Source organism: Ctenocephalides felis, unplaced genomic scaffold (genome assembly GCF_003426905.1).
Source record: "Ctenocephalides felis isolate EL2017-DRISC unplaced genomic scaffold, ASM342690v1 CF-g0.4_SCAFFOLD_00845, whole genome shotgun sequence".
In the NCBI taxonomy this organism is placed as follows: domain Eukaryota; kingdom Metazoa; phylum Arthropoda; class Insecta; order Siphonaptera; family Pulicidae; genus Ctenocephalides; species Ctenocephalides felis.
The window spans coordinates 21,281,318-21,303,362 of NW_020536999.1; the positions used below are offsets into that span (position 1 = coordinate 21,281,318).

The window sequence follows — 22,045 nt, forward strand, 5'->3', positions numbered from 1 at the left end:
ATGTGAGGACGAATGTCCAATGGATCATTACGCTGACGATGACCGAAAGGAATGTATTCCATGCGATCCTGAATGTAGAAGTTGTTTTGCTGAAGGGCCTGGTGGATGTGTTCAATGCAGAAATTTTAAGGTAATAATAATTACAAAATTAAATAATCTTACCATTTTAAATAAATTATTGAGAATTTATTATCATTTTTATACTTTATAGATTTATGAGGACGGTGGTCACCCAGACAACACTTCAGCTTTTAATTGTACCAAGATTTGTCCACCAGAATTTCCGCATAAAATATTTCCTTTAGACCATGTAGAACCTTATTGTTCTGTTAAACCAATCGAGATGGGTTCCAGATTAGAGGCAGAACAAAATAATGCTTTAACTATAGGTATGTGTTTATAACATGAACGAGTTTAATCAGTTAATTACAAATTATAGTATTTTCACTTTAATTTATCTATTTCAGGAGTGTTTTCCGCATTTGCTTGTCTCTTGCTCGTCTTTGGCTTATCCTTGTGGTACTGCAGGCAAAAAACTCGTGCGAAGGAAGAAGCTGTTAAAATGACAATGGTTCTAACAGGATGTGAAGATAGTGAGCCTTTGAGACCCTCCAATGTGCGCCCGAATTTGGCTAAGCTTCGAATAGTAAAAGAAGCCGAAATGAGACGAGGAGCTATGCTTGGTTGTGGTGCTTTCGGTCGAGTTTATAAAGGAGTTTGGGTCCCCGAAGGAGAAAACGTGAAAGTTCCTGTTGCCATCAAAGTTTTGCGAGAAGAAACTAATGCTAATACAAGCAAGGAGTTTCTAGAAGAAGCTTATATTATGGCTACTGTGGAGCATCCCAATCTTCTGCAACTTTTGGCGGTATGCATGACTTCTCAAATGATGTTGATTACGCAGCTTATGCCTTTGGGTTGTCTTTTGGACTATGTGAGAACACATAGGGAAAAGATTGGTTCTAAGGCTCTTTTAAACTGGAGTACACAAATTGCTAGAGGTATGGCGTATCTGGAAGAACGGAGATTAGTACACAGGGATTTGGCGGCTCGCAATGTCTTGGTGCAAAATCCAAATTGCGTCAAAATTACTGATTTTGGTCTTGCTAAACTTTTGGATGTAAACGAAGATGAATACAAAGCCGCAGGCGGTAAAATGCCTATAAAATGGCTTGCTTTAGAATGCATTCAACACAGGATATTTACTCATAAAAGCGATGTTTGGGCATTTGGTGTCACCATCTGGGAACTTTTGACTTACGGAGCAAGGCCTTATGAAAATATCTCTGCTAAAGACGTTCCTGAACTTATTGAAAATGGTTTAAAACTACCACAACCTGCAATATGTACATTGGATATATATTGCATTTTGGTATCGTGCTGGATGCTGGATGCTGAAGCTAGGCCATCATTTAAGCAATTGACAGAAACTTTCGCTGAAAAAGCTGCTGATCCTGGTAGATATTTGTATATACCGGGAGATAAATTTATGAGGCTGCCGACGTTCACGACGCAGGTAAATAATTTGATTTTGAAATTTTTTTACATCTAAGTTTAGTTTCGATGTTTAAAATTTTATTCATATTTTTTAGGATGAGAAAGATTTAATTAAGAATTTAGCGACAACATTAGATGGTCCAGAACCAGTTGTAGAAGCAGATGAATATTTGCAACCAAAAAGTCGAACAGTTACAGTTTTGCCACCATCGGCTGGACCGCAAGTTGCCCATAATAACCACGAAAATGGACCAGGTACTTATATCTTCAAAAAAAAAATTATTACAAATAAAATACATATTTTTTACCACTCACATTTTTAAATTTTGGCATCTCAAGTGTAATGAAATTTGTTGTGTTTGCTATCTATATTAATGAGTTTGATTTTTAATTCTGCAGGAAGTCCAGAATCTTTTATGGGCTCATTGGGACAGAAAAGATATTGCAGTGATCCTTTGAAAGGAGAAACAACTGATGAAGTCGACACGAAACGCGGTGAAGCACATATAGGAAGACTAAAACTGGACTTACCATTAGATGAAGATGATTATTTGATGCCAAGCACTCAAACTTCAGCTTATATGGATCTCATAGGTAAATTTTAGCGATGACTTATATATTTAAATCATTATCATCAACAATGAGTAAATTTAGGATATATTTTATCGGTAAGTTTATATCATTTACAATTTAATCCATTATAGGAGATTCCAAAAATCCTGAGCAACGTGCTTATCCAGATTTCCTGCCTGCAATAGACAATCCCGAGTATCTTCTGAGTTCAGAACCTTATAGTGGACCACCTCCAACGCAGACCTTGGGAATACCTTTAACAGGCCCATTTACACAGACCCCATCTCCACCTTTTTCTCAACCTAGTTCGTTCACACAGACATCTATTGATAAGGTTGATTTAAAACAATCTGTCGACAGTTTGCAGAGACAACAAAGGACGAATAAGGAAGATGAAATTTCTGACCACGAATATTATAATGATGTACAAAGGGAATTACAACCTTTGAGAAGAAGTGAGACGACAGTGTAAATGTTTAAAGACTAGTTTTAGTTTTATATGTGTTTTATACTGACTTTTTATACCAGTGAAGTATTTCTTGTAAATAATTTTTTTATAGATTTTTTTAATGAACGGTTTGAAACTGTTAAAAACAAATTTTTATGCAACAGAAATTTTTATACAACTTATGATGTTCAATACAAGTGCATTATTGAGATTTAAATCGTAACTGATAGCAATTAAATTAATATATTAATATTGTTAAGATCAAAAGTGCCATTATGTTCTGGCAAGTTGTACATACAATTCTAATCGTAACTTAATTATTTCTAAAAAAATAAACTTAGAATGTGTGTGATTAAATAGAGTGCTTAATAAGCTTGATTTTTGAGATAATTAAAAAAACAAATGTGCCTATATAATTTTAGTTATACATTTTTACTTATTCTTGTTAGATTTACTTACTGTTATTATTTTTTATTTTGTACTTAACTTAAAGATTCATATTTATTTTATATTACATACTTACAAATCTTGTTAAGTGATTGAGAAATATTTTTATCAAAGCAATGACAAATGTATGCGAATTGCTAATTTACAAGTTAAGTACATCTTTGAAAAATGTATATGATAGCAATAATATGTATTATGTAATAGATATCTTACAATTGCGTTAGTGCAATCTACTGTGATATAATAATAAGAAGAAAATTTTATCTCTCAGATATACCTTATGTATAGGACAACTTATATATTAGTTTTAAACTAGGTTTTGCTAGTTATTCTCATTAAATGCCACAAGTCGTCCAGATTACATATATATTTGTAATATTTTGTAATTATATAAATAAAAGCATAAATAATTTAATTTTAATTTTTCATTATATAATTTACGTGCATTTTATTGAATTTATTGAATTGAATTGAATTTTGGACTTTGGACAGAGTTTTCTCTTAAACGGCTGTACAGATTATATTATTATTAAAAATTTTACGATCTTCAACCTTTTTTCAAAAGTTGTTATTTGATGGTGCAACAGTAATAATAATAGTAATTAGTCCTAGTGTATTCTTAAAATTAAAATAATTATATTACTTAGTAATATCTGAGCAAATGTAGTTATCCTAATGATACGTTTTGGACTTTGTAAAATAATTTACATTTTTATTTCAAATATTGAAAGATGCGCAAAATGCGGCCCTGGTTTTTTTAATTTTTGACAGTTGTGTTACAAAAATCAAACTGTCAAAGAGTGTTACATACAATTTGTCTGTGAATTAAATTCATATATGAAAGTTTTAATTCCACGTGCTAATTTATAAAGAAATATAAAGTTTAATTAATAATTAAAAATACAAATATGTGGCTTCATTGATAAATTATAATCTATAATATGATATATAAATCTAAGATGATGTGCCATTATCAAAAATATCCAGTAAGTACAAATTGATGGTTATGATTCAAATGAAATATTATATAGTTATTATTTTTGTTGATTATTATTTAAAGATTAATTAAGCTGTTATTCAAATCAGTGCATAGTTAAAATAATTAAAAATTAATTATTCAGTACAAATTAATACTATCTTCTTGAACAACTTTTTGACATGTGCAACTTACTAAGTAATGTTATTGTATTATATGTGCATTGTAAATTTTTATTACTATTGCATATTATATACTATTTTTCTATATTGTATATTCTTATTTCAGGTGCTTATAACTCATAAAAAAAATAAGGAACATAGGAAATTTTTATCTGATATGACTTATCGATGAATTTACCATGAGGCTCTTCGATCTATTAAATTGTCTTCTCAGAAATATACAGTAAACAGAAAAATAGGAATTATACATAGAAGATCATAAGCTTCGAGTAAGTTTAACAACATTTCATATATAATTATTCATAGTATATTATAAATGCAATTTGATTGTCCCATGCTGGTCAGAATATATTCTGACAGTTTAACAGTTTGTTTGATTGCCTGCATTTCTCAGAATATTGCAGCCTTTGTCTCATATCATTCACACAAAGGCTTGTTTTATACCTAAATATTCTGTACACTCTCGACAGTTATAGTTTTAAGTTAGTCTAGACAATGCAGCGAGACAAATATATTTGATCACCGCTGTATTTCTAATGGTTTGAAGATACAATATAGATTCTATATAAAACGCAGTATTTTATTCAGTAATAATAAGATTTGGAATGGTTATCGTTAGATACTGATTATTTTATTACAGTCCGTTTCAAGATTGGTAGCCAGCCAAACCAAACAATAATTGTAGATTTATTGAATATTGATCGGTAATTGATTTTTTTTTATCTACTATTAAAAAAGTAGAAACAACCAATACAGTTAGAATGAATAATAGGAAATTTATATAGTTTGTATAATATATTTGTTATACACGATTATTTCTTATTATAAAAGCATTTATAAAGTTCTAGTAAATTGTCCACTTAAAATAATTCAAAAGAATATCTAGTATCTAGTATGCGGGATAAAGAAAAGAAATTTTAGATGAATTAATTAATTAAAAGTAATTTTAGATAAATTGTTTATTGAATCAGTTTTCTTACTTACAATCCTTTTTGTAACAAAGATCTAATCATTGCTCGAAGTAATAAATATCCAATATTGAATTCTGAAGCTGTAAAAAAGCATTATTGAGTTATTTAATTCATTGTGTATTCATTAATAATTGATAATGTTATATATCTACTATTAAAATAACTGAAACAACTGATACGTTTAGAATGAATCGAGTTTGAAAATAATAGGAAATTTATATAGTTTGTATAGCATATTTGTTATACACAATTATTGCTTGTATAAAAGGGCTCTTATAAAGTACTGGCACATTTCCAATTAAAATAAATAATTGAATATAAAGTACATATATTAGAGAAGTTCTACAGAATAAAAAAACAAAATATACTAAGTGGTATAGAATACTATGCACAATTTAGGTGAATCAATTGAAGTGTTTGAATGAAATAATTTAGGAAAATTCTTTATCGAATCAACTTCTTGCAAAGAACCCTCTTAATAATAAAAAATTCAAATGAATTCCTACATAGTATGATTTTGAATTTGTTTGTCTAAGCTTGGTCAGTCGAATACTTTGAAGCGATAATATTTTTTTAAGTAGTACAAAAGTATTACTGAGTTTTAGTTTGAATTGTGAATGGCTCTCAATAATCTATTAGTTTCTTCTAATAAAACATTTCAAGCAAAAATTATAAAGTTTGAATTAATATGGTTTTCATGCTGGCATTCAGTAAATTAAATGTGTAAGAATGAAATGTCTAATGATAGAATTATGTTTCATATATTTTTTTATGAGGGTAGTTTTAACTTCCCGAAGGAGAAGCCATTTCAAGCCATTCGACGTTTCAAGCCATTCTGAATCGAATGAGACCAAATTTGGAAAAAGTGTTTGTGTGTGTGTGAACAGATTTTTTACCGTAAATTGAAGTTTTTTCAAAAACGACTGGACCTATTACAAAAATTTAAAAGCAATTCAATGTATCTCGATGAGGACTGTTGTTTGACAGTTTTGTGTGACGATCGGCCAAGCCATTTCTTTGTAATTTGGAAAAAAGTGTTAAACTTTCCGTCTACATTAAAGCTCATACTACCGAATCGATTTAAAAAAATCAAAAACTGTTCGAAAGATATTAGTTGGTAATGATACTGATTAGTTTTGAGTGAAAATCTACCGAGCAGTTTTCTTGTAATTGACTGTTGAAAAAAAAAATTTAAGCCAAATTTTATGGAACTTTTTTGGTCGATACATATCATAGTCTTATGGAACTTACTGAAATATTACGGCCTTTCGACAAGTAGTTCAATTTTAAAAATTCATCAAAGTTTGAGAAAATGAGTAGTTTTGTTGGCGTTTGTTAAAATTAAAATTAGACGACTTACTTGGTATAACGATGGAAAACTTGGTCTTAATGAACCTACTAAACTGGTTCAATTATAAAATTTATTTAGATTTTTGAAAATTTGCTTTTAGAAAATAATCCGAGTTAACGTGTTCGTTTGTATTCAATTATGTGTTATAAATCCATTCGGAATACTTTTATCCCTCATAGATTAATTTAGTTTCTATCGATTAAGTCAATCGACTTTACCTATATCGGGAAGTTCATGTAACTTCATGTAACTAACCTCAAGGCAAAATACCAATACCAACTTGTTTTATATATTTTTCTATGGGAGTAGTTTTTTTCAATTAATGAACAGTCTATATTGGTAAATGTGTACATTTATTTCAATAACTCATTTTCAAGTCCAAATGTGTATGTTTAAATTAAACTTAATAACTATATAAAAAACAAAGGTTTTAAACAAAATCTCATGTTTTATCAAGCTTCTAAATATTTTATGTATTTCCATCTAAATATCTATATTATGTTAATACAATTATGATAACAATTTGTATATCCATGAGTATATCTATTTTTAATTATTCATATTCAAACAATTTGCACACTTTATGCGATAGTAAAGCAATAGTTTTGCTATAAAACTCGAATGATACTTGAGATTTATATGTGTGTAATGATTTTTTTCTTGAAACATCAGTTTTTTTGCAATATTAAAATTTGCTAGTTTATGTATAGAATAGCTTAAAGTAGATATAAAATATAACAAGCAAAAATTCACAAAATAATCAGGCACAAAGTGAATAAGTCATTTGCGTAGCATTGTAAAAACTTATAGTATATATGGACCCAAAGCCATGTACATCTTTGACAAATCATTTAATCCACAAAAATATAAAATATTAGTAATGGTTAGTTATAGTGTTATGAATTGGTTAATGGATTTCAAAAATATTTACACATTGTATCTTTTTGAGATCATAAGTAATAATAAATTATAATTTCTAATTGATTTCTGTAGTCACTACTGTTGTGCTTAAAATTGCTGCCGCAATAGTACATGAAATGGCAAAAGTGATATATGCAGGTTTTAGGTCCAGATATTCAAGGTGTCCCAGAACTCAAAGTCAAGCAGAAACGAAGTGATAGTATTGTGAAAAAACTTAGAATTTTTTTTATTCGATGATCTTTATTAATTTTGTTCATTTAAATTTTGGATCTGTAACAGTAATTAATATTTCTAGGACCATAGTTAAAAATATTGGTTCAATTACTTCAAATTTTGAAGAAATATGACTTTTTGTTAAAGTATGAATTTAAACTTTTAAAAATTAATCTTTTTTGAGAGGCTCTTCTTTGAAAAAATGTACTGAAGTACGTATGTTGGTAATTTTGTCAAAAGTTGACAATCAGGACTGTAAAATCATAAAATAATTAATAATAAAAAATTGAGTACAAAATACAAAATTTGAGTAAAATAGAAAAAACATTTGAACTGAATGTTAGTGAAATGCGTTAGTCATTGTCGTGTTATTTTTAGGTTTTTATTTTTTCGCTGAATTTTTTTATTATGAAACTATTAATTATTTTACAATTTTAAAAACTTGATTAAATGCGCCAACTTTTTATGAAACTTGTCAACACAAAGTGCATTTTTTTAGAGAAGGACCTGCCAAAGTCGCCAATTTTGAAATTTTAAATTTATGGTTGGACAAAAGTTTTTAGTTCTTCAAAACTTGGACTAATTGTATTATCGTTTTTGACTGTGGTCTTAGATATATTATTTACGATTAAGGAACAAAATTGATAAAAATTTACCACAATAATAAAAAAATATCACATCTTATATATAAAAATGGATCGCAAAATGTGTTGGTAAGCGCATAACTCAACAACGCCTGGACCAATTTGGCCAATTCTTCTTTTAAAATATTCGTTTATGTCCAAGGATGGTTCTTACGGCAGGAAAAAATCGAATAATTGCCGGAAAACCCGAAGAACAGCCCTTTTCTTTTTCTCATACAAACGTTTTCTAACTAAAACGTAGAATCAATTTGAGCTTTATTGCTAATATATAAAGTTCATATTAAATTACAAGCACTCACTGTATACTCCTTCAAAACGATTATTCGGATTTTAATAAATCTTTCTGAAGCATGTTAAGAAAATTTTCTAGGATGTATGTGATTATAAAGTACTGGGAGAAATAAATGGAAAAAATTGCAAAAAACGACATGTCATTGTTTGCTTTGAAAACAAATGAAAACTATCATCTGCCAAAAATTTCAATTAACTTATGAACCTAGACAATATTAGAATATTTATAATAAATTTATAATTATGAATAAGAAAAATGAAATGTCTATATTATTATTGCTAAAACGCAGCTGAGATGTGCCAGAAATTAAAATCATATAAAATACAGTATATGTATGGTAGATTAAATGATACACATATGAACAAGATATGACAAATTAATTCACTTGAAATATGAAATTAAGTTTTAGTCAGAGCCCTTTAGCGGACGCTTTAGGGGGCGCCAACACAAGATTCGTATATTAAATTTTCAATATATTTTTTTTTCAATATATAATTTCTTTGCATCTTTTACTAATCTCTCCACAATATTTTTAAAATTCGTAAAAAAATCACTTTTCTAACAACAAATGGGGGAGTAAAGATGAATACATACAATTCGGCCCTCACGATATCGATTAGGAGAAGTTTAAGATGCAATTTTGGATATCTCAAATAAAAAAAAATTAAATAATTTAATCCAACATGAAGTACCAGTGTTATGTTTTGGTTATGGTTATGTTTTACCGTTTAAAAGACTTCAATTTCCAATATAGTGTGGGAATTGAAACTCATCATTTAAAGCAGTTCTACATTAAATCGGTCATATTATAAACGTATATGCATTTTGGCGTAAAGAGTTTTTTAAAAAACTATAATTATTATTTTTAGGTGAACGGTAAATATTAGTATATTATATTAAAAAATTAGTGTAGACATGGGTACAGGACAACGTCTGTCGGGTCATCTAGTTTTTAATAAAACCCTTGGTTGCACTTAAAAGCTCACAATTTCCAAGAGATAATTTTTTTCCATAATTTTTTTGGAATATTTGTAACTTTTTCATGATGGTTATGATCAACACTATCACTCTGTTTCACCTTGACGTTGAGTTCTGGAACACCCTGTATATTTCATCATATGTACGTTCATATGTGATATGTGATATTATGATGTTATTTATCTTAATATAATTATTACTTGTACGTATATATAAATGCTCTATCGCTAACTTGTGCTTTTTTGAAACATATTATGTACTTAAAAATTTAGTTCCTTCTTAAGAAGTCATCTTTATAGACACATGTTCAAATTTATTTTAAGAAAATCCATTTTGATCTTGAAGGCAAAAATATACACAGCCCTTGGAAGGTCATGATAATGGGATTAATATATTTATATATGTTATTTTTTTGATTAAACATGTTAGGACTTCCAAGGACTGTGTACCATTCTGAACCAAATTTTGCACCATGATCACTCATCATCATCTGATAGAAAAGATGTTAATGTTTAACCATTTTCTTCTAATTTTTGCTGCTATTTATCATTACTTTTTCAAAATTCTTATTTTACTAGCGTTCACACCATTTTTTTAATTTTTTATTCCTTGTGTTAAATGACATTGCCCTATATGCAATGTGCAATTCTTCTAATATTTTTTGCTTCTACATTTGCTCTTAAGCATTTTGCCAAAAATCTACATATAGATTATGAAAAATCCTTATTATTACTGCCTTCTGAACCAATTATTTTAATATTGTCTACTTGATACATGATAAATATTTACTGTAAAATATATATAGAGCTTTAGATTATTTGAAGAAAATTAAATTTAAAAATTATTTTTTATGTCCTTCGATCACAGCCTTTCCCCTAAAGAGAAAATAAATAAATTTTCTATATTTTTATAAAAATTACTATTGAATTGTTAACTTTCTACTTTAACCACTACTCGTTTATCAATCCTGGAGGTTGTTGCTTCAATTCATAAAAAATAATTAATTGGAATTTGCTATTAAATTTAAATTGCTATTAAATTATAATAAATTTGATTTGCTATTAAATGCATACATTTTTCAATTAAGTCCAGGCAATAATTATTATTTTTAATGAAACTAATTTTTGCATTTTGTTTAAAATTCTAAAAAAAATGTTACTATTTATTACATTTTGCTGATTTCTGTACTAAATGTGTGAAACCTCTTTAAAATCGTATGAAAATCTTTTAGCTCTCTACAGCATCTACTTTTTAAAATTTCTCTGTCACTAATATATTTTTTTTTAATATCAAAACCATAAAATATATCAAATATACATTTGTTAGCGATGCAAAGACGATCGATAAATTAATTTTGAGAAAATGTGAACAAATTTAAAGTTTCAGTCTTGAACTATAATTTACAAACTGTATTATTATATGTATGAAATAAATTGAGAGTTTATTGAGAAAAGTATAAATCTTTGAGTCGCTAACATTAATAACAAGAAAGCACGAGAGATTTTACAATTTTTTTTCCAATTTTTTTGATTTATTACAACTCCGCCAATTCTCCAACAATACATCATACAAGCCCTGTGACTTTTACTAATAAAATCTCCCATGCCAATTTATTATTTTTACAATATGAAACATGTCTATTTATTAAAAAATAAACTTTGCTTTCTACATAACAATTCATATCTAAATATTCTTCTACCACTAATTTTAATTTTGAAAAGCGTACACGATGATCTGTTAAATTTGAGCTCAAAACATCAACACTGAAGCATGTATACACCTAGTTTTTCTAAAACTAAATTAATTTTAATGTAACAAATTGTTTTTAAGTACATAATTTAAAATTATTTACATCATCTAATACCCAATAGTGATATGTTTACATATTTATAATGGAAAATCATGGGAAAATTATAGTGATTTATAGAATGGAGATAGTTGAAAAGTAATTTTTTTGTTTTCTGTCAGGAAAAATTATATGTATTGGAATTTTTAAATCTTGTCTAAAAGAGTCCAATGTGAAGAATTCTGGTTATATTGTGCTGGTTTAAATTTTTTTTAAAAATTGAATGTATAGTCAACCCTCCTACAACGCGGCACTCTGGAAACGCGATTTTCAGACTACGCAGACATGAAATTGCGACCGCCCGCTTATAACGCGGTTTCCGATCAAGAGCTTTGATTTTATTAGTTTTACGTTAGTCCTTCTAAGATTTCAGCTTGAGAATTTTTTTGTTGGAAAACAGTTTTCTTAACTTCCCGTTCCCATACAACGCGATATCCGCCGATTTGCACAGAACGCACTATGAATTATTCTGGTTTGTACGTTAAATCCGATTGTTTACAGCATGGTTTCCATATTACACGGGACTCACTCACAGCGTTATAGGTAGGTCAACTGTATTGATAATAATTTCGGCAAATTTAGATTAGGTATATTGGATCTAGAAAATGCATTACGCCGCTGGTCGTCTAAACATACACTAACCGCGTTATAGGGGGCTTAACTGTATTAATAATAATTTCGGCAAATACCACTTGGGATATTGGATCTACAAAAATGCACTACGTCGCTGGTCGTCTAAAAACACACTAACCGCGTTATATGGAGGTTATATGTATTGTTAATAATTTTGGCAAATTCAGATTAGATACTTTTGATCTAGAAAATGCTTTAAAGCGCTGGTCGACCAAAATGTGCCATCAACCAGGAACAGAATTCATCAAAATTTAACTGTGTTATTTCCATTGGACTAAAAACATCAAATTACTTCCCAACAACCTGATACAATGATGATAAACCAAAGTTTTTATAAAATTATTATTATACTTCTTGTACCTAATCAAGCGATGATGAAATGATACCTTATTGACTAATTACAAAATTGCTAGTGAAATAAAAATCAGTATTTCATAAGTGAAATCTTCTCCGTGACAAGTGTATAGTTCTCTTCTATTCTCATCCAATCTATAAAAAAGCTGTGCCTCCTCCTGTAGCCTAAGTCTTCTATTTTTTTCCAAATTTGTAAATTAGCAAGGAACGGCTTCCGAAATTGGATTTTCTGTAATTCTTATAGAAACGCAATTATTGTTGGCAACATTAGCGGCAGAAACTTGCTGTTGTTGATTAGTGTTGATGACTTCGACATTGTTGTTGGCTGAAGTCTCTTTATTGGCAGTTGTTGGGAATAAGTGGTATAGTCCTAGTTTTGCTGGCGATATAAATCCGGCTAGATTGGAGGAAATTGGATGAAATACATAAAATTAATCGGTGGTTCTTAGAACCTAGATAATGGTTTGCCAAGTAAAGAATTAGGTTGAATTGGTTAACTGCTTTTGAAAAAAAGTTTTTACTAAGTCATGGCGAACTTTCTGTTGAACTCAAATTTTCCAATATTGGATATTATTATTATTATATTATATTTTGCTTAGTAAATATAATATCAGAGGTATGCACAAAAATTGATTATGCGTTTGGACTTTCGGGGGAAAGTTAACAAAATCACCAATTCTATGTTGGATTTTTGATAATGGACTTGAAAATACGTCTACTATCAGACAAAAACGAAACAATGTAAGATTGATATGAATTTAAATTTGTGCCATATATATTTATCAGCATAACAAAAAAAATTTAATCAAAGGTTGCTCCCGAAATTATATTTAATTTTTATTAAACTTACCGCGTTTTGTTCAAGAAATTTTACAACAGGATCATATTTTATAAAAAAATCGGTATAATTTGTAGCTTAGTCAGTAATTTTATGATAATCAGATAGTATTATTATACTAATCAATTTTGCTTGCTTTTTGGAAAATCATTAAGGATTTTAAAATATGCTCAATTAGTTTCAAAATATTCTCACATAGTGTATATGCTAAACTAATGTGATCAGTTTTTCTGGATAGTTAATATTATTTAATGATCTGAACTAAAAGCATTAGTGTTATTTTTTGATAAAAAAAATTATTTAATTTTTTATTAATAAGGGGGCGTCCATTAATCACGTGTAGCTTTTAGGGGGAGAGGGGGGTTGACAAAAAATCAAGAAAAAACACGTGGGGGAGAGAGGAATCTAGTAATATTTAGAGGGGTCTTGTAATATTAATTGTCGTCTTGTAATTTAAAGAGGGGTCTAGTAATATTAAGAGGGGTCTAGTATTTTTCATCTGAACTTTTGAAAAGAATCCAAACTTTTTCAAAAATAAATAAAAAATTTCACGATTTTTTCGTAAATTCGAAAAATTTTACGTAACAAAAAATACACGTGATGTTTGATGGGGGTTCAAATGCCCCTAAAAACTCGATCACCTAATAAATGGACGCTCCCTAATTATTTGTACATTTCAGGTACTTTTAAAACAAACAAAATATTTTTATACGTTTATACACTTTGTAATCGAATTACTTAAAATGTAAATTCTTTGAATTTTTAAATAATTGAAATGTGTATAAATGTATTAAAAAATGTTTGTCTTAACAGTTCATGAAAAAGTGGATATTTCATATGTCCGAGAGGGACAAATAATTATAAATGATAAAATATTTTTTATTTGAAAAAAAAACTAAAGCTTTTAGTTCAGGAGAACTATATATATATATATATATATATATATATATATATATATATATATATATATATAGGTGGTCCTCAATATGGATGTTTTTGAAATTCCTTGCTCCCAGGGGCTCGCTCAAATGCTTCCAAATTGATAAAAAAAATTCTCTGAAAGTTTTAGCTTTTAATATTAACTCTGAAATAGTCTGCACTTCAACCAAAGCTTCTATTTATTTCATAAAATATATCAAATGTTTATTGTAAACTTTTTATTTATGATCAAAATAAGCAAATACAATTTTATTCTCAAAATTTTGATTCACTTGTAGCTAAGTTATAAAACAAATAGAATTTTACCCATGTTATTTCCTTAGAAACTTTGATTGGAGTGCGGACTATCTTAAAGTTAACATTAAGAGCTAAAATTTTCGGAGAATTTTTTTATATCAGTTTGGAAGCATTTGAGCCCCTGGGAACAAGGAACTTCGAAAACATCCATATTAAGGACTACCCTATATATATATATATATATATATATATATATCCAGATAAAATAATTAATTATATTTGTTCTACGAAGTACTAAAAACTGGGACACTAAATATTCAAATACTAAATATTTAGCTTTTACCTCATATATTCTTTTCATCTACTATATGATGAAGATGATTATAAATAAATATTTAAATTATGAGTCATTGACTTTTTAAATGATTAATAATTTTTTGAATGTTACCAAATTATAATGCTATTTAACTAAAATTTTATATTTAAAAAAATAGACAAAAATGAAACTTTAGCATCAATAACTTTTTTGCACAACTTTAGCATTATTTAAGTTCTAATTTTTTAAAAGTCAATGGCGCAATCGAAAAAAAATAAAACAATTGGATGATATCATGAATAATATATTACTAAAAAATAATAATACAATGATATATAATATAACTCTTATGTAATATATTTAAAATCTACAATGAATATACAAAAAGCTCACTACATACTCTCATTCGAGTAAAGCGTCTTAATTACGAACCGATAATAAAAAAAATCGGTTTCATCAAATATATTGGTTATCAAAAAATAGCAAAAATATTATTTACAACTATTGGATAAAAAAAAATTAATTATCAATTCAAAAAATTTGTTCTTATGGCAATTGTTGCTTATGAATATGTACACTTGTTAGAAAAATCTGATTAAGTTTTAAACAAAATAATAATAATAATAATAATAAAGAATAAGTGAAAATGATAGATGATTATCTAATTATCTACTCTAATAACTTATACTATCTGAAGAATGTGATATGCTCAGCCTGGAAAGCTTTTGCAAGGCGCCGACAGCTAAAACGAAATAAAAATCATAATTAATAAAAAGTGAATGGATAAGATATTTAACTACAATACGTGCATGTAAAACTACATAATAAAAATGATCTAAGGGTCACTAAGGATCCTTTTGGGGTCCAATGATAAATGGTAAATGATTCAGGTGTTAGGTGTAATAGATTGGTCTCAAAAAAAAAGGAGGATTTCATATATTTTGTAATGAAAAGATGCGTTAAAAATTATTATTAATTATCCACATGAAATTTAACAGAAATTTTTATTTTCTGAACAAATCGTCATATTTCAAATTAATATAAATTTCAATTGTCTAAGAATTTATTTAGGATATCATGCTTTGAAACTCAAATACACTACAAAAAATTTAGTTAAGGGCAATAAAAATTCAAAAGTTTACTCCTATATATTTTTATTTTTTAACAGGTAATCATCAAAATTATTTTTCACTTTGTACAAACTATCTTCATAAAAAGCAATTTTACATAATTTGTTTATATGAAACTATTGGCTGATCATCCAGAAGCTACTTTTGGATTGTAATTAAGTATAATTTCATTAAAAGAAAAATGAAAAATTCAATAAAAATATTTTTTGAAAAATTGAAAACAAAGAATATTAGCTATCCAAAAAAAACTAGCATATATAATATTATATTATATTATTAAAATTATTAAGATCATGATTAATGCTATTATCTAATTACTACATAAATGAATGAAAAATTAAGATGTTTTTGTGTAATGATTAATAACAAGTTTTCCTAATTTTCTACATTTAATATGGTGATAAAAATTTTATAGTGATCTAATATTCTACTATTCATCATGCATTGCTGGAAAAATCAAAATAAATCAAATTATTCAGAAAATTTTGGACCGCAAATTTTATTCAATACATACCAAGTTATTCCGTTTTGTGGTTAGCGTTAATTAATCAATATTTTATTATTAAAAACAAATTAATAAATTTAAATAAAATACTATCATAGTCAATAAAAGTTGTCTACTAAAGTCTTCCAAGTGCAGAAATTCAGAATTGAATTCTAATGTTTATTTTTTGGATAAATTATGGATTCAAAAGTAGTTAATTTTAAACTTCGTTTACCATCGCGATAAATAAAAAATAATTTAATTTAAAAATAAAATGGGTGTGAAAAAACTCAACAATAAGAAAACATTTAATTCTTTCTTAATAGTTCATATATTGATGCATAGTAAGCACATTACACTTAAATATTTATAGTTATATATATAATTCTTTAACAATTTTCGGCAGTTTATGTCTAAACAAAGATCATCTACTTTTAAAAAGTTTTCTTCACGAAACATTGAATTTTTTTGGACTAATAGCGTATTTTAATTTCATTTTTGTCAAAGAATGAGAGTGGCATACACCTTAATGAATAATAATTAAAAGTTCTTAAATCAGACACTATAATGATAAATTTATCAATCATGCAATTTGAAGCAAAAATAAAATATTGAATAACCACAATTTCCAAAATAAAATTTATAAATACGCCAAAAGCCGATGGATGAAAAATGATTTTGATGATTCGTGATTTTTGATGATTTAACAAAACATAATCTAATCATTTTTATTTTTTTAAATTGTTGAAATTTCTTATTGTTTTAAAGCGCAGTGCTAACTAATTAATAAATATTTTTATTTATTACACAAGAATCAAATTTGCATTTTCCTAAAATAAAATTTGATTCTGTTTCCAAAAAATGATTATGATAATGTTTATTAAAGTAGTTTGAAGAAGAATATATGAAGTAAATAAGTTAATGTGTGTTAATGAATATTAATTATCTTAGTCTTTATATACAGTTCATTTTTAAATAATTATAACTTCCATAGAATTTAATTTTAAACAGAAACATTTTGTACACATTGTTTCAATATCACAATAATATATATTTAAACAAAGAAAAGATTTGAAACCGCAATACTATTTAAAACTAGTATAAGCTCACAATTATTTTATTTTTGAGAATTAAAATTATTTAAGACAACAAATTAATTAATTTACTATCCGCTACATATTTTCATAAAGAAAAGAAACATTGTAAATATAGCTTCTCTCTAATTATTTTTTTAAGTATCCTAAATTTTATAGTCAGCAACAATGCATATACAATGTGCTAAATTCCAATTTATGTGATTAATATTTTTTTTAAAGTCTGGTTCAACAAATTTTACTCATTTATAAACAGTATTTGGGCATTTTGCCACATTTTGTATATTTTTATTTAGCTTTTTAGTTGACTAGAAATTGAATTTGGAATGTTAGCACTTACCGTATCCTTCTCCCTGTAGGAAAAGTCTGAAAGCTTCTGATACTTTGGCAGGTTGCTCTTCTAGAACCATTCCACATTCGCTGATCTAAAATAGATAATTTCTATTAATAAAAGATAATTTAAAATAAAAAAAGTTATAAAAAGTTTGTAAGAAAATTGAAAAAAAAAAACTATGAAACTTTCTTTCGTGGTTTATTAAATTTTCTTTTTGTATCACCAATAACTACTAATAAGGACCTGAGACTTGAATGCCTTCAAAGCTTTTGTTTCAAGAATAATAATATTATCACTTTAGTATTGAATTATTCAATAAAATAATCCTGAATTGTTTTTTAAAATTGCGTAGCTGGAATCACATCATTACTATTCTGCATTTATTAAATAAATTTAATATTAAAGTCAGATTTTAAAGTTAAACTAATTATTTATATATTTAACTAATGTAATGATGTATTATGTAATGATAGTGTAATTGGGTAAAATCATAAAAAAATTATCTAGATTCTATATTTGTTGTTGTTGTTATTATGTTGGTAGTCAAAGTCATATCCAAAACAAATGTTTACAGTTTTAAGTACATAGCAAACTTGATTTATTTTTTTAAGATAGAAAAGCCTTAAAGTTCTGCTCAGTGATTTTCTCTTATGAAAACATGAAGCCAAGAATAAACGTTGAGGTTTAGGAATTAGCGCCAATTATAATTAAGTGTACGCAAATTCTATCAAAAATATAAGAAGTTGCCAAAATCTCACTGTTTGGAATTTTTGATATCTTAAACTTTAACTGTCCGGAACAATTGCAAGAACCCTCCTCTCCTAGAAAGCACTTATTTTCGACAATTATAATCTAAATTGTGTAAAATAATTCCTAAAAAGTTTTTTTTTACAATATCAAATTAAAACTGCAGTTGTATTCAAATAGTACAAAAAGGCATGTATAAAAACGGAACTTATATAAAATACGGAACTTATATAAAATATATAATGACACAATACTGCCTTACTTGATCTAAACCTTGTACATATAGAAGATGAAAATTTTTGTTGAACTTGAAAAATTAGTAAAACCCACTTAATAAAAACTTATAAAATTTTTATTTTTTTATAATTAACTTTAGCAAGAAATATCGCTATTATTGTGTCTTTTTGAAGTCAAGTCTCTTTACTCGGTTTTCGGTTCAATATTTGTAAGAATTTTAATATTTGCAATATATTTAAAAAAACTGAGAACAATCTTGGAAAGACAAGGAAACTGGATCGGACTTTTTCTGCAAAAAGAGTGCCTCCTGCACGACGTAGTCGAGAGTAAAATAGAAGGAATGAAAGAAATGGGAAGAAGAAGAATGTAGACGATTGACGACTTACGCGAGGAGAGAAAATACAGGGAACTGAAAGCCAAAGCACATGATCAAGAAGCATGGAAGCAGAAATTTGGAAAGGAAAATACATGAGTGAATACATGAGATAAAAAAGCGGCAGGGGAATGGGAATGATAGACGAAGGGTAAGGAGGTCATTTGTTTGTGGTGGCTCTCACACCATGGACTTGCCTTATTATTATATTGAAAAGTAGAAGGATTTCAAAAGTTCGCGACAATCAGGAACAAAAAACCTAAACCTGGTACAAATATTGCTTCTAGAATAATCCAGGTGCATGGTGGACCATCCGGGACCGTCCCGGATGGATCAGTTAATGGTTACCTTAAGGATCAAATCATCTTAACCTCAGTTATGGGTTAAATCATCTTGCAATAGCCCAATGCCTCTTACATACGAAATAATTGGTAGATCATATCATAAGTCCTTTATCTCACCTTCATCCAAGTGGAGTTCTTGGGATCCAGACGTCCGTTCAACGTGACAGTGTCATCGACATGTGGCGATAGACTTCCTGTAATGTTCATGACGGGCATCTTTAATGTCATATCGTTGTTCTGAGGTCCGGATGTCGGGCTACGGGCAATATTCATATCCGTTCTTCTCAAATACGTGTCTATCAGCATCGAAAGGTTCACTGGATTTATTTGCTGCTCGAAGTAATTCTTGTAGACTTGGACGAGATCGTGGTTGCGCTCTTCTGTGTTCTATAGTAGAAGAAAAACATGGTAAAAAAGAGGTAACATTCCGAAAAGGTACTGTACAACCAACACTTGATCTTAAATGATCTTATATGAAGCTTAAATTTAAATTAGGTTGTCATAGATATGAAATGAGATTGACCACAAGTTGTATGTTTGTCAGTCTTGGTACTTCTACTTGGCTCGAATGTAAAATTTCAAAAAATTTCTTAATATCTTACTCTTCCAAAGTGGTGCCACATCAGATAATCCACAACACCCTGGGTCATCCCTTTGGACTTCAAATGACGGGCGTTCAATTTCTGGTAACCCCATTCGATCCAGCCAGATACCGTGCTCACGCAGTTTACCAAACAAAGAGCACCAACCTGTCACAAAATTTATACAAATATTATTAAAATAATTTCAAAAACAAATTGTAGCTAAACAAGTATTACTTTACCTGTTCTGGATGTTCAATAGCAAATCGAGCCAACACGTTGGCTCCAAATCCAACTCCAAAACCGATAACAGATTTTAGTCCAAAATGAGTCAACACAAAAGGTAGTTGTCCAGCCAGTTGGTCCATCGTAGGATAAACATAACTGCCAACGAATAAACAAGTATTAATTATCAGAATTTGTAAGATTTGAGTATATCAAAAATATTCCTACTCTTCTGGGTAGGTAGGAGCTCCTTCTTCTTGTCCAGGTGCGGTGACATGGTAAACGCAAAAGTTCTCAAGTAGAGCTCTCATTGAAGGATAATTAAAGAAAGCACTGAAACTTGACGAATCTGCAAGAAACATGCATAATTCTATGAGGATTAATTCGATTTAGCATTATATTCAATGAATATCTCCCATCTAAGTTTCTGTTATGAATTCTAAAGTTTTAAGCACATTGTTGACTCGAAACTAGACGATAAAGTTTGTTGGAAATATTCGGAACAGTTTGAAACTTTGAAACTGTTAGTGGAAAATTGGGTTTTAATGCAAATAGTGTAATTGTTTAAAATATTTAGTATCCGTCTGTAATTGTCTGGAATTGTTCGGTAACTTTCCAAAATAGGTTTCAGAAACATTTCAAAGATTAAAATGAATTAATTTAGTCTAAAGTAGATGAATGATAATATTTATCTTTATATTTTTTTTTTCTACTTACAGTTCAATCCAAGATCATGATAAGTCAGAATTGCTGGTTTCGTGCAATCACCAACTACAGCAACTTGCAATTCACCATGATCTGTAGGGACTCTAGAAATTGTTCCAATGCTCTGCCTTGGAGCAGTTCTTGATGATGGAAATTGGAGCTGAATTGATTTCAATTCGATGTCGTCCATTGGATCACAAGGCATGGTGTTGCTAATTTTTGGAGTTGGGGAGAAAATGTGGAAAAGCATCGATTAGAAAGGTAGGATAAAGTCATAATATAATTTACATATTTTTATTGAGTCAATCATTGAACTCCTAAACGCCCTTATCGATTTTTCTCATAATTCTAGTTTATATATAAATAAATGATAATTTTCGTACGATTCGTGTTTAGCCTAAAATTAGCCCTAACTATTTCTGATTGACCATAATCATTCTATTCTAAATTTTAATCTTTATATTTGCTTTCATTGAAATTAATAAATTTAAATCAATGTAAAGTAGAGTATGTAAGCTAGAACTGTGTTCTTAATATTTTATTCTACTAAATTTCTTTGGGCGTTTCTTTGGGTGGTCTCAAGGCGTGTCCAAAACTCAAGTCGTAGTAAAAATATTTATCATTTCTATACAATATTTATTTTTTAAAGGAATTCAATTCTACTGCGTTATATTTTCTGAGTTGATAAACTAAGTCAATAACGTTTAACTGTACCTCCTAATTGACTTGTCACGCTAAATTAAAGACTTAGGAGCGCCTTGTATAAACAACATGAGTCTATAACAGTAACAATAATATATATGAAGGTCAATAAGAACTATATAGCTTCAAATAATGGAAATATAGCTACGTAAAATATTCCTGGTAATGTAATGTAAACTTTATATATGTATCTATGTCCTGATAAAACGACAAGGATATATCCTTATCTAACTATTACCTACTATCGCTTGGCATTTTTGTTCTGTCGCTATCACTAATTTATTATAATTATACACTAATTTCATTAAGTTAAACTTATATAGTATAGCCTAACGTTTTTGCTCAATTTAAATAATTTAATACAATTTTTGGTATATTTTGGATTGGTCCATACATACTTTTGCCTATTAGATTAAATTTCAATTATATATAAATA

The 22,045-nt window shown here is 28.2% G+C and overlaps 2 protein-coding genes across 4 annotated transcripts in view; one reads left to right on the top strand and one right to left on the bottom strand.

The window, feature by feature from the left end:
• The window catches only part of LOC113389780 (epidermal growth factor receptor-like), a 36,897-nt gene extending 34,132 nt beyond the window's left edge, over positions 1-2,765 (top strand). Inside the window, 4 exon segments of the mRNA XM_026626791.1 lie at positions 468-1,513; positions 1,590-1,749; positions 1,894-2,088; positions 2,199-2,765. Of these exon segments, the coding sequence (XP_026482576.1) occupies positions 468-1,513; positions 1,590-1,749; positions 1,894-2,088; positions 2,199-2,539 (1,742 nt within the window). The 3' untranslated portion in view covers positions 2,540-2,765.
• A 9,721-nt stretch (positions 2,766-12,486) lies between these two features.
• The window catches only part of LOC113363748 (protein NDRG3-like), a 78,321-nt gene continuing 68,762 nt past the window's right edge, over positions 12,487-22,045 (bottom strand). For 2 of the 3 annotated variants that reach the window (XM_026606228.1, XM_026606227.1), the window contains 7 exons: positions 20,920-21,119; positions 20,431-20,551; positions 20,220-20,361; positions 19,999-20,145; positions 19,514-19,783; positions 17,702-17,786; positions 12,487-12,720 (listed from right to left, as the gene is read on the bottom strand). In XM_026606228.1, coding sequence (XP_026462013.1) covers positions 12,521-12,720; positions 17,702-17,786; positions 19,514-19,783; positions 19,999-20,145; positions 20,220-20,361; positions 20,431-20,551; positions 20,920-21,119 — 1,165 coding nt within the window. In that variant the 3' untranslated portion in view covers positions 12,487-12,520. Of the gene's footprint in view, positions 12,721-15,219; positions 15,396-17,701; positions 17,787-19,513; positions 19,784-19,998; positions 20,146-20,219; positions 20,362-20,430; positions 20,552-20,919; positions 21,120-22,045 lie in introns of those variants that run through there. The other variant, XM_026606229.1, reaches the window with a different exon arrangement.